The 14,293-nt window shown below is 40.7% G+C and overlaps 1 protein-coding gene across 8 annotated transcripts in view; it reads right to left on the reverse strand.

Annotated features, from left to right (window-relative positions):
* Positions 1-14,293, reverse strand: part of ARHGAP40 (Rho GTPase activating protein 40) — a 78,560-nt gene that overhangs the window by 37,629 nt on the left and 26,638 nt on the right. Inside the window, exon 1 of one of the 8 annotated variants that reach the window (XM_048497581.1) lies at positions 10,253-10,341. The exons of 4 other annotated variants lie outside the window; for them this stretch is intronic. Coding sequence is in view for 2 of the 4 variants with exons in the window: in XM_048497575.1 (XP_048353532.1) it covers positions 7,813-7,922 (110 nt within the window). In the remaining 2 variants the exon portion in view is untranslated. Of the gene's footprint in view, positions 1-7,634; positions 7,655-7,812; positions 7,986-10,252; positions 10,342-14,293 lie in introns of those variants that run through there. 3 more of the 8 variants (XM_048497575.1, XM_048497574.1, XM_048497580.1) reach the window with 3 other exon arrangements.

Consider the following 14,293-nt stretch of genomic DNA (forward strand, 5'->3'; position numbering starts at 1 on the left):
CTTGTAAGATAAGTGGGGCAGAGGGAGTTCATACAGAATGGTGACTAGCCCAAGGTCAGTCATGTGTAAGAGCAGAAAAACAAATCCAGTTTACCAGATAAGTGTGTGCTGCTCAGATAGAGGAATGGAGAATCAAACCCAGTTCCCCAGATTAGTTTACCATCCTTAACTGTTACAACATGCTGGATTAGAGTATTTGGCAAGGACTTAAATGATCCAGGTTTAAATCTCTACTCAGCCTTGGGCCTCACTTGTTGATCTTGGGCCAGCCATTTGCAAGAATCTTATGAAGATGAAATACAAAAGTGAAACACCACCTTGAAGTCCTTGAAAATAGGGCAGGGTGATGAAAAGGAAGTTAGAATAAACTACTTACAGCTTCAAGGAATGCAGCTCAGCCTTCAATTAATTTCTCAAGGTCAGTCAGTTGGTAGGGAGCTTAAGAATGAAAGGGATTTTTAAAAACCCTGGAGAGAATGGGGTTTTATTGCACTGGGAAACCAAGCCCCCTTTTAATTGGCTCCCTACTTTTTGCCTAAAGCAGACATATTCCAGTAATTGACTGTACTAAGCAATCCTTCAAACTACATGGTCCAGATCAACTGATACATAGTCTCCCCTGGAGTGCAGGAACTTCGTGTGGCCTGAGTAAACAAGAGAGATGGGAAAGCAGCCAGATCTGACTACCAGAAAACCAATCCAGCATGGAAGAACCAGCAGGACTAAGCAGCACAAACACTTAGTACACACGACAGTACAAAAGAAGTACAGAAAAAGGATCCAATATATATTACAGAATTTTGTACGATTTTTCCTTTCTAGAATGCTAAAACTTAGTTTAACCAGTAACCAAACCACTGAGGACCATGAACTACAACCAAGACTTGATGAGTACACTATTTACAGGATTACTAACTACAAAACTTTAGAAATAACTCTAAAAAGGATATTATTTGGGTGAAAGTACGCTGCCATTTTTGAGCACACGTGCTATAATCTTTTCATATACATCATCACTTTCACAGTAATCTGGCTAGTTCCTGTTGATGGCACAAGTTACAAAACCAGGCCATCCATAGACAAGGCTAAGGATATCTACCTACCTGAGGAACTTCTCCAGGTCTGCAGAAAAGCAGACTTTCTAAATTTACCAAAGGATGATGACTAAATATGCTCTGAAAAGGAGGGATTGTGAGGAAAAAAGTACTAAAGAGAAAGAAGAGAGGTCAGGAAAGTCACCCCACTCAAACCACAAATGTTCCTGGATTTTGAAAAGTGGAACAGGACTTCCAAATCACTTAGCTCCAATTCCTGGAAAGCCCCCATTTCTTGTAGGCCCACAACCTTTGCTACAGCTGATAGTAAAGCAACTGGACCCCATTATAATGGAAGCAGAAAAGCTTGACCATCAGAAAGCTATTGGGGGGGGGGGGATCTTGCATACTTGGGAGATTTCCCAGGTAGCCAGGAAAACAGAACTTTGTACATTCATCAAAAGAAGAATTTTTTGCCAACCATGGATCAATTCAGTTAGACAGCCATCAGTCTCAGTGGTGACACTGATTTGATGAATCCTACACACATAATAGTGTGTGTTCACTTTACAAAGGCAACCACAGATAAACGTGGTTTAAATCACACATACATCTATGTATTGAGTGTAACCTGAGTATTATTCAGTGCATGTATTAAAAGTTTACCCTGTACATCGGTTGTACATGCGTTCACCAAGTTGTGAACATGACTATTGACATTGATCTTGCCATCCCCAATTTAAAAAAAGCAACCACTGACAAGTTGTATGTTACTGCAAAAAGACTGCATCAACATTACAAATCTTACAGACATGGCCAGCTATTGAAAAGGGTCAGAATTCCCACTGAATTTGAGCCGGGAACGTCACAAAGGGTGCAAATACCTAGCCAGTCTTGCCAGACCTGGCTCCTGTGACACTGAGGACAACAGAAAGTGAAGTCACAAGACACAGAAGACCAGTTTGAAGCCCCCACAAGCAAGTCTTCTAGTTGGTCAGGCCAATAAGGGATTCTGAGGGCAGCTTTGAAAGCAGAGGTAACACCCAAGAGATGCAGATCTACTGATGTCATGAAGGCTTTCTTAGTTATTACTGCTCATTCCCATATACTGCAATTTGTCCTTCGCCTGGAGCTGGACATTGGCAGCCAGCCCACACTCCTGAAATCATCAACATGAGGCTTCTGCAGGTTCAAATCATGATGCCTCGTCAAGCAGGAGGCAGACCAACAACTACGAACCCTTTCAATTAGTAATTTTGATCAACCACTGCTTCCACTCTTGTTCTGCTTCCAAGCCACAAGCAGGAAGCTAATTGTTTCAGCAAACTGTTCAAATGCACCTAATTAGATGGATGACAGCATTTCCTCACATGACTACAGTGCTTTCTTGCAGCAACCACCACTCCTGCTACCTGTCTGCTGTTATCTCCATTCTTGGAGGCAACATGTTAAAAAAATGGAAAAACATGGTTTTTAAAAGGCCTGCTGGAGTTGAGACTTAAGACTTGTATCTAAGTGCCTTCAGTGTCTGCCCAAGAATCCAGCTAAGAATACAATTTCATCCCAGATTTCCTTTTAGTTGTTCCTAAAGGGCATCCCCCCCAGCAAAAAAATCTAAAAGTGCAATGGGGATTTTCTTAGCATAAGTTTCAGAAAGTCCATCTAGGTGCCATATCTAGATCAGATCCTAGCACATATGCAGGATGAGGCGTTTACATACCCCACAGTTCCATACTGCTTCAAAGGATGTTTAATCAGAATGAGCCATTTCCAGTGGATGAGAAAAGTATCACCTCCACTCCAGCTATTGTTCAAGCCCATCCACCCAGGATGGGCTATCTGGAGGACAATTTACTTCAATCCTCCCAATTCTTTGTCAGTATGCTAAAGATACCTATCAGCTACATCATCCTGAAATGTCAGGGGTCATTTTCACTCTTCCCTCTGAATTGGGGGGGCAGTTACCTGCAAACTGCCTGGCCTAATTCAAACTGTATTTCTTGGACCAATCCAAGCCTGGAAAAGTCACATCCTCCCCTCTCTCTGTGTATATGTATCAGAGCTTCAAGAATTAGCTTTCAAGTGCTAAGTTTAGGTCTGGTACAAATCTATTTCTTTTTTTAATCCAATAAAGTTACTATTACAATCACTTTCGTTCTATTTATTTAAGTGTAGCTTGGGGTATCCCTATTAAGATCTACCTGGGTACACTTAGATTACAAGGTCTTGTAGTATTCTTTTCTGGAACCTTTTTTAGCTTATTTCCCATGCTCTGTGTCCAGTTTGGGTAACAGTTTGAGATAAACTTCACCAGGGGACATAAGGACAACCTGATCAGATGTTCCCCTTGCATACCACTGATAGAGTTAAAGAAGAGAAAGTTTGTTGGGTGATTGGGTCCAAGTTCGCATCTTGTCAACTTTCAAAAACTCCTGTACATATATATGCCTTTGGGAATTTTCTGCCCTGGACCAAAATCATAATTCACACATATTCAGAGACTGTTACATGTTCTGCCAATTATGAACATTTTCTGAATCACCTTGCTCTAAATAATTTTCCATATTTATATCCTACCTTTCCGTTCTTGGGTCAAGGTAGCTTACAAGTAATAGTTACATAATAATGAAAACACTTCATAGTAAAACAAAATATACACACACAATGCCTCCTGCTCATACCTCATCAAGAGTCAAGATCTCCTGAAAAATATACCACAAGAGGGCTCTTCTCATATCTTCAGTAATTCTTTAAGAACATTTTAATCTCTTTATTCTAGATACACCTCACTTTAATTCCAGCCTAAGGTTGTGGCGGACTATAGAAAATCAGTTATTGTTAAAACAAAAAGGATTCTTATATCACAGTTAAGTCATTAGTTTTTTAAATGCCACAAGACCCTTTTTGTTGTTGCTTTTTCCATATTCCATTTTGCTGCATGAGATATAGTTGTCACAATGTGATTTGTTAGTTTTATTAAGATTTTAAAGTTACTTCCTGAGTACATTCCTTTAAAAGTCCACTTTTGCCTCAAATTTAATGTGAAAGTTCAACATAGCATTCATTTAAACTTGGTCAAAACTGGGAAAATAAAAATTTTAACCACACTGTAAGGACTTTGCTGTGACAAAAGTGTAGATAACACACCTGCTTTCTGCCACTGCCATGGTGGGGGTAGAGATGCCAAGCCACCCTCTATGGCAGGAGACCTCTTGTTGGCTATCCTCAATTCTTTCTGCCAGTGGAAGTAGCAGTGGGAGAAAAATGGACCAAAAATCATTGTCAGGCTGACATCTCTTTAGGAACACCCAGAAATGCCATGGTTTTACAAGAGAGTTTCTGGCAATTCTCCTAGAGATGCACCAAGTTACTTCCAGGTTTTCCCCAGAAATAATGTAATGATGCATTTTCCCTTTGAACCCTGCCCTCTGGATTCCCACCAAATGCCAAAGCATGACTGACTGCAGAGGGCAGGGGCGCATTTCCTGTCCAGATGCAAATATGAGATTTGAACCAAGGACGATACCCTATTCAGATTAAAGATGACAGGAGATCTGTGAATTCATCTGTCATTTCCTGGACTATCTTTGGTCTAGAACCGTGGTGGCGAACCTTTGGCACTCCAGATGTTATGGACTACAATTCCCAATTGGCCATGCTGGCAGGGGCTGATGGGAATTGTAGTCCATAACATCTGGAGTGCCAAAGGTTTGCCACCACTGGTCTAGAATGTCTGCTTGGTCCTAGTGCCTACCTAGTTCTGTCCACAAGGCACTAGGACCCAAGCAAAGAATTCTAGAACAAAGATGGTCCAGCATACGGCAACTGAATTCACACCCAGCACAATTCTACATGCTTGTTCTTATTTGATTCTGCTTGTTTGGTCAGGCAACCCCAGCAGATTAAGTTATTTCCTAGATTCAAATCTTGAGAGAGACATACCAAAGCAGGGCTTGGTAATTCAGTTTTAACACACATGGAAATGGTTAGTGTAAAGATCCTTATTCATTAGGAAACAAATTAGGAGATGGAGTAATCATGCCACAGGGCAGTTCTCACCACTCCCAGCTGCTTCTTCCCTTCGTGCATAGGGATGGTAACTGCCTCCACAAGCACAAGACAGTTCCCCAATATCAATAGTACACCTACTTAAACTCATGGACCAGACAGGGTTATGTTGCTTCTCCATGCTGTGTGTTTATTTTGTATCAGACAATACAATGCTGCCATTTCAATTATACTTAACCCTGGCATGCTACTATTGGCTGATATGTTTTCTGATGGCCTTCTCAGATACTTCCTCTACATTTTCCTGTTTGAAGATCCAAGAAGTGTCTGATTACAATGTCATAATACAAAACAATGTGTGGATTCTTCCAGAGTTAAGATTGTGATGGCCCAGAAAATTAGTAACTGCTTGAAGAGGTCACTCCTGTCATTATTACCAGGAACTGGTAGCAAGTGAGAGGTGGCCTCCATGTCCTGCTATATCAGCGGTTCTCAACCAGTGGGTCGCGATCCCCCTAAAAAAAAACCCTATAGAATTTTTTTTCCATAGAAATTTTACCTTACTACCCTACACACTTTCAGAAGGACAAATATCTTTTTCAGGAAACACACATCGACATTTCTAGTGATGCTCCAGTTTTTGGAGGTGGATACATTTTTTATCATGTACTTTATAGATATACGTCCAAACCTTTCTAAGGTCACTGTGTTATTCTCTTTACTAGGTAGGCCAATGGCCCTCTCAGCCTTCACAGCATATAGCTATGATAGCAACTGGATAGGATCATGTCAGTGTTTGAGATACCACCATTGTTGAGACGTGACCAAGTTCTCGTTATGCAGTAACAAAAGAACCCTCAAAAAACATGCTAAGTGAGCAATTAGCAAGGAGTGATCTGAGAAAGACAGGAATAAACTATTTTTAACCCCACTAGAAACGAGTCCAAGAAGGATCCACTCGAGCTGCATACTTAAGAGATTTAGAGGCAGCGGAAATTAAAAGCACAGATGCATAAGCTCCTTACAGTTTCCCTTTTCCACTCCCCCAACCCCCAGATATAGACGGAATACGTCAAATGTTACCACCCCTCCTTAAGAGTCTTTCTTGAAACACTGTGTACCACTGGTGCTCAGTTTAGAGTCACGGAGAAAGACTGAAATCACCTATCATAAAGCTGATCTTGAAACCAAAACTTGCTAAGAACAGGTTAACCTCAGCAATTGTTCAAGGTGAAATAGTTCCTGCATGCCACTTGGTCATCTTGCGGAATGTCACCAAGTCAGTTTCAGAGCTTAAAGAAAATGCAGAACAGCTGGCTCGCAGCCTAACAAATGGGGAACTCGTGGATACTAGAAAGACCAGAACTTGAGCAAGCAAGGACCCTGGGGGCGGGGGCAGAATACTAAAGAAGCCTGGATCTCGACCAGTTAAGAATTATTGGAAAGCACAAGAAGATGTATTTGAAGGGGTAAGATTATCTTAACAGCTACATAGTCCTTCTGTGGTACCAGTGCTACTGACTGAACACATAACCATTAAAAGGTAATTAAAAATACTACTGGGATTTTCTACATATCATTTCATGAACATCAGAGTCACAGGAACATTCAATCATGCCTACAAATCTGGAACTCAGGATTCATTAAGCAATGCTAAATGACTTGCCTGCTGGTTAGAATTGGATGCGTGATTAAAACAAAGCAGTATACTTGAAAGCTAGTTACCAGATTTTTTTTAAAAAAAGCAAGAGAGACTATGCAGATTCAAAACTTATTATTATTCAGTGTCATACAGATAATAAGAGTTCCCAAACATTTTTTAAAGACAACCCACCTCAACCAATTCAAATAGGGCAAATTTGTCTGAAATCTTCTGTCAATATAATTTTGAAAAACCAATTCAGATGTAGCCCTTAGCTCAAAAGATTTTTGTCCATTTTCTTACAAAATAACCTTACTGCGGCATTGTTAAAAGTCTCCATAAATTAAGAGAAACTGACCAAAAAGCTAGTCATCATGCAAAAACTAGATAACATTATAACATTGAAACCCCCCCCCCGGAAATAAAAGCCTTCAAAACAAAGCACTTTGGAAACTGGCAACTGCTAGCCTAAAAACTCCATAAGCCTTTATAATATTACAAACGAAAATCAGAACTATGCTCATTTACTAAATATTGTTACTAGTTCAAGAGAACAATCCTTTTACTAGGCAATCCAAATATAATTATGTTACCCCAGTGATTTGGCTGCAATGTGTGTGCCATGCATTCTTGATGTTGTAGTTTAAATGTACAAAAAAGAACTAAACTCCAGCCTTTGATTCGAGTTAAATGGAAACTTTCTTTAAAAAACTACATTTCCCAATTTCGGATGGGATGCATATTTCAGGCCATTACTTTGTGTTTCCTTTTGCTTTCTCCATAAACACCACAAATCATTGGATAAGTTTTAAATTATTTAATTTACTTTACCATTGAAAAGGCAGCATTTTTAAATTTCCTGAAACTACCAGCCTGTTAAAAAAATTCTTTGAGAAGAATCCCCTCCAATTCAGACCAAAACTCTTAGCCATAGTTAACAAAATTATTACCTTCACAGCCCATGATAAACTACATTTCTGCCCGTCCTAGTAGTCGTTTAGCCTGATGTTTCTTCTTTAACACACCTCAATGCCTGCATTTTGGTAGGATTACAAGACCATCCCTTCGACACAATTCCACTATCTGCAACAGATTGTCCCAAAGGAAACATTCCAAACAAATCAATACCTGCAAACATCTGCATAGCCAGAAGACTGGATTGGCTGCAATGCAACCTGGGGTCTAGGAATCCGAGTCCTGACAAATCCAGACTTGCTGTGCTTCCCAAATCGATCCATTTTGTTAAGCAGAAAACAAACCCTAGAGGTGTCTCTCCACAGACCGGATCTGCCACCAGTCCATCGGTGTCCTCTTCTGAAGAGTCCTGAGACAGAGTAAGTCACTGGAGCACCTTAGGATTGTCTGCACTTGACAACACCAAGCACAAGGCTGCAGCACCACCCACTCATGCCATAGGAATGCTGCTAATTGGACGACAAATCTGCCTCTTTTTTCTTTCTCTCACACACACTGAGAATAGAGAGATAAACATCTAGTCAACGTGCCCAGAACTTCAAATATGCAGTCAGCGTCTCATTCCAAGAGCTGTAATCAATTGTCTCGTGCTTAGAACATAAAGAATACTCTGGATTTCATTCTCAGATGCTCAAAGGGCTACCTCATTGTGAGGAGCAGCACTTGGATACGATTTCTCTTTTGTGGTTAGTTATTGTCTAAAGTGAGACAAATTGGGGAATGCCTGCCAAAACGTGGTCAATCTATATCTGACACTTTGCCTGTACAAAAGCCAACTCAGGTAGACACTTTTTTCGTTAATACTTCCAGCAATGCTAATGAGTAGAAGATCTAGAAACACCAAGTTGAAAACACTTCTGTAAGCATGCTACACAGCCAGTCTTGAAAGAGTACATGGGACTTCTGGAGTTCCATCCTGCACACGCTTTCTGCCAATGTTAAATCTATAACGTTTCAGATGTGAAATGTTTTTATCTTTGAAAAGGAGCACGATTTCCACAACTGCTTGTGCCTTTCCCAAAAGAAGAGGCTCTAGTTTATTCAAAATACTGATGGCTCCATCTACTTACATCAGCTCCTGCACATACACAAGGTGTCACAGTATATCTAACTTCACCACATGAAAGGGATAGGAAACTAAGAAATGGTGGGCTTTTTTGTGAGTGGTCAGTTCAGGCCGCATACTGCTTGTTTATTCCCAGATTTCTGCATGCATTTTTGTGCCTTTAGTTTTTCACTCTGTTGTTGTTTCCAACCCAATTTTTCCCCCAAATCTTTTGAGATACCTTTTACCCCAATGTTTTCCTAAAATCTGATCTTGAGCTGTGATTTTCTATTGGCTTTCTTTGTCTTGCTCACTCCCACCCACCTCCAGCTCACTTCATAATGACTGGACTGTCATTGTTAAACCACTCGCTCTCCTACCCAAGGCGGTGATTTCAATTTTTTAAAACCTCTAAAATATCAGTATGACATTGAAGTGTTGTAGTGATAGTTAACAAAGGTTCTCAGAACTCCCTGCTTTCATTTTAACCACAACAGAGTAAGTCTCTAGCCCTCACAGAGGTGGATTCTGCATGGGCCAAAATCACCTGCATCAGCCTGGTAAAAACACCAGTGGGGGGGAACTTCCCACAGCTCCCACCTCCAAATCACGGCAGCGCCACTCTTTCCTCCCACAACCAATTTGTACTTATCTTGCTAAATGAGCGAGTCTTTTGGAAAACGGCGCCTTCCACCCGGTGCCAAGCCACCAGGTGGAAGGCGGTTTTTTGGTGTGTCACTTTTTAAAAAAACCTACCTTTGCCTACTAGCTCTGTTGAGATGAGGGGAAACTCCTCCTGCCCTCCAACCCCAGGGCGTTGTCAGGGCCATGGGGGGGGGGGTTCCCCTTGTCCCAATAGAGCTACTTAGGAAGAGGAGGTAGGTTTTTTTTAAGTAGCATGCCTTGTGCAAACAGGCTGCCACAGGCCACAGCAGCTCACATGCACATGCTCCGCAGCTCCCTGGGCCCATGCAGAGTCCGCCAGACATATGCATTTTTCCTTCTATCTCCATGAAGGAGAGGAATAGAGCCTTACCTTTTAAATGAAATATGGGAATTCTGGGAACTTGCCTCAGCTATCATTACAACATTACATCACTATATATTTTAGGGGGGTTTTAAACTTAGAGGGGGTTCTGTGATGCCACTGACAACACTGAGGACAACAGCACCTTCCCTTGAAAAACTATTTAAGCCATGTATGGAAGAAAATAAACTGACTACAACTGTAAAAATGCACAGCAAGTGCAGATGTGCGGAAGAAGTCTGCTCAAACCAATTCAAGTGCTTCTGGATTGACTCCCCAAAAAATCAGGAGTAGCTCAAGTGTGCAGAAAAGATGAGGGTGCAGGCTCACTGTTCCTTAGTACACAGGCATCAATTTAGATAAATTATTCTCAACTCTTTAGATCACTCATATTATGTTGACTAGCATGAAGCCACAGAATTTACAAGAAGCAGCAAACTTACAGCCAAGTCGCACCTGACGCATTGTGCTTGACCCTATTCACTGACACACATAACACCATACAAACTGGGTTTACTCACCTTATAGGTGATGCATTGGGCTCTGGAGCACTGCAATGGGAAGAAGGGGCTTTCAACGGGGCTTCTACACCACTTTGCCAGTAGATGTGGCTCTGGGGGGGGGGCTGAAAGAAGGAGCATGGCCATTCCCACTAGCAAAAACACAACTGGAAAAGAGCTGGAAGCCTCTCCTCTTCCCTTTTAAGACAAATAAATATCAACTTCATGCAAGTTGCTACATGTGACACCTGTGTCCCAACTTGTGTCACACAACATCTAGTCTAGCACCAATACTATCTTGTGCACTTTCTGCCTTGAAGCACTGGCAACACAGGATGGGGCTTGCTGGTTAATAAGAGGTTAATAATGGGTTCACATTCAAGAGTCATTGTTTGGAACTGCATTCATAAACCACCATAGATTACACATTTTTGCAGCCCCCCCCCCGCCCCCCTCCCATGTCAACACAGTCACTGTTCTCATCCAAGGGGCCAATTTGCATATTCATCCAATGCTGAAAACCAAATGGTGCACATGCATATATGTATTCATCTTATGAGAGATCTAGCATGATACAGTGGTTAGAGTTTTGGACTAAGAGCTCAGAAACCCAGGTTTAGATTGCTGCTCTGCCAGGGAAGCTTGCTGGATGACTTTGGGCCGGTTGAAAACTCTCAGGGTTATTATAAGAATAAAATGGAGAACAAAACGATGTTGTAAGCCACTTTGGTCAACACTGGGGGGCGGGGGAGAATGGAATATAATTGAATTAAATAAAGGACAGATGCAAGAAAGACTAAGGCAGGAGTTCTCAATTTTCTTGAGCATTAGGATACTTTTGGAATTCTGACACAGCATGGTGGGCCCAAAATGGCTGTGGCAGGAGATGCAGTCAGCCACAAAATGGCTGCTGCAGCTTATCTTCAGTTACATAGCGAAGATCCTTGTACTTTAGTGGCAGCTACTGCCAAAGAAACATCTATAGAAATCTGCACAACCAATCAAATTTCTGATGGTCAGTGAGAAGCCCTGCTGAGTGTCTCAAAGGTTGAGCTAAAAACTGTGAAATCCATGACAAAATAATTATATTTATTATATGGTTTACACAAAAACATTTGTTAAAAATACAGGGCAGGGAATACAATTTACACATTAAAAATCAATATAAACCAGTGATTCCCAACCTGGGATATACCAAAGCATTTGGAGGTATGTGGGGAAAAAATTATGTAATAATTTTGCTAATACAGTGGTACAATTTCATGGGTTGCCAAGGGGTACGCACGGGAAAAAAGGTTGGGAACCACTGGTATAAACCATTGCACAGATCTCAGACGCTGTTAATGATACAAACATAAACGACCAGTGTACAATCATGCATGTTTCTTGCCAATTCAGTCTTCCTCAGTGGTCATAAATACAAAGCAACATTATTAAATGAAATACATCTGTAAATACACCTTACAGGTATTTTTATCCGAAAATGGGAAACCGTTATATCTAATATGGCCTGGTGTTGCCTATTCACACAAATCACGGGTCTTTCACAACTGAAATTGGCTCACAGTGAAATCTGGTATTTGATTACCAGTGTTGCCAGATGTGTGAACATCAATCAGTGATAAAATCTATGGAGCAAAAGACCCTTTGGCCCAGCCTGCTTTTAAAAAAAAAAAACTTGGTTAGCGCCAAGAAAGGTGTTGGCCAGTGTCAGGGGACCCATGGGCACCATGCTGGGATCCTTGATTTATGCAACCATCTCCTAAGTCTCAACTTTCTAAAACTCAGATAATTAAAGAGAACAGTAATATCAGAAAGAAACACAAAGCCTATGTCAGGGGTGGCCAACCTATGGCACTCCAGATGTTCAGGGACTTCAATTCCCAACAGGCCCTGCCAGCTTGGCCAATTGGCCATGCTGGCAGGGGCTGATGGGAGTAGCAGTCCATGAACATCTGGAGTGCCATAGGTTGGCCACCACTGGCCTATGTGGACTGTATCAGAAGTTCCTTCAGCCTACTCTATCACAATCCCAAACGCATTTCATGCAAACCCTAAAAAACAGATCAGAGGAACAAATGCTCATGATGTGGCTCGGTCAAATCACATGTTCAGAACTAGGTCCAGCTGTATTTAATGAAGCTTATGTGCAGGTAAAAAAAATGTGCTCTCAAGACTGAAGCAATGAAGAGATGGAATGATTTCATTCAGGTTAGAACAGAATCTGTGTTATCCTTCATTAGGCTGAACCAAATTGACACATAACATTGTGAAAGTTTTTGAGCTCACCAGAACTCTACCTCAGGCTTGATGTTACAGTATTTGAAAGAGAAACCAGGGTGGGAAGCATATTTTTCAGGCCATGATGTTACAAGCTGATATTACAAGCATCTTTTGTGAAATCCATGCAGGCTCAAATTAATTGACTCTCAAAATTTTCTCCAAAACATTGTTGTGGCTATAATCTTAACCCTAGAAATTTCGGGTTGGGTTAAATCTACTGTGGCCCTGTTGAGAAAATTCAGAATACATTTATGAGAAGAATTTTGGGTCTCCCTAAAGGATCACCTATAACGCTTATGAGAGCAGAATTAAGATTGGTTCTGGTGGGTTTTCCGGGCTGTATGGTCATGGTGGATTTTGTTCCTAACGTTTCGCCTGCATCTGTGGCTGGCATTTTCATAAGAGGGCATGCAGACATACACATTTTAAAATACTGAAAGAAACAGTTATCCAGTGATCCAAACTCTTTGTGTTATCAGAGTTTGAGGTTGAATCTGGTCCAAGAGAAATCTCGTTCAGAATATCTTATTTCTATTCAAACACACTATTCCATACCAGATGATGTTCTCAATAGTGGTTGTCAGGGAATATATCTGAGTATGCATTAATAGATAGAGATTGATTGAATCAATCAATCCAGAGTTGCCCCCTTCTTTAAACTTTTGAAGAAGGATCATATTAGATCACCGTATTTAGAGAATTTGAAACTTATATCTTTAAAACGGCATTTACTAACCTCAGATTCCAGGCCATACCAACGGCAGTGTATTAGTGCGTGATGTAGTAATGTGCTGGTACTTACCTGCAAATGTATCAGTGGTAGTGACACAGATGAGGACATTCTGCACTATGTTCTGAGTGTCCTCTTTATGATGACATAAGGACCAAATATATTGAAGGACTTTTTCCAACTGCGGGGGGATATTGATAACACTGGGAAATTGATTTGTCTATTATCTGATAGTGATCCACACATTACCAATCGAGTAGCACTTTTTGCTCATGCTGCAAGAAGAATCAGGTTAAGTATGGTGTAATGATGTTGTGCCGTATTATTTGATAGGGATATTTATAATAGTACTAATTTAGTTTTTTTTACCTATGTCGGTATATGTGGGGTGTTTTTTGTACATGTTTTAATTTTATGATGCTGTGTATGAGGAGATTGTGAAGGCCTATGGCCAAGACAATAAACTTATTACTACTATAAACTTAACCCAGACGCAAACTAAACAAAAGACTGGAGATTTATAACGAGATCCCCTACCTGCTTACACTTTCATAAAATAGCAGCTATGGGTTGTGGTCCAAGACAATGGAGAAGACAAGGCACCTTCTATTGGAGGAAAAGTATGAAGGTGTGATAAATAAGGGGAGGGGAAACCCAACTCTATTCATGTATTTCTGCAGGGAAGAGTACGTTAATTCTATTTACTTATACTTCCAAGCCTTTTATCCTTTTTCCTTTAAAAGAATATTTATAAAATATTTAAAATTTAACAAGCCCAGCAGGAGTCTCAATCAATTTTAACAACCCTGAAACATGCAAGAACGAGTTACAGGAGCCCTGATGTTATCCTAGACGAAACTCTTGCAACAGTAAGAATGGTAGAGGCTCATGCCAGTGGGAAAGGAAATCCAATTAAAACAGTATGTGAAAACTTTTGAAATTTCTAGCTCGAACTTTTAAAGAGCAGCAAATAATGTATGGGGCAGAAGGGCGGGATTGATTTTTTGAGTATACTCAAGCAGCATTCTCTTTTTAATTTTTGCAAAACT

The sequence above is a fragment of the Sphaerodactylus townsendi genome, linkage group LG05, assembly GCF_021028975.2.
Source record: "Sphaerodactylus townsendi isolate TG3544 linkage group LG05, MPM_Stown_v2.3, whole genome shotgun sequence".
Taxonomy (NCBI): domain Eukaryota; kingdom Metazoa; phylum Chordata; class Lepidosauria; order Squamata; family Sphaerodactylidae; genus Sphaerodactylus; species Sphaerodactylus townsendi.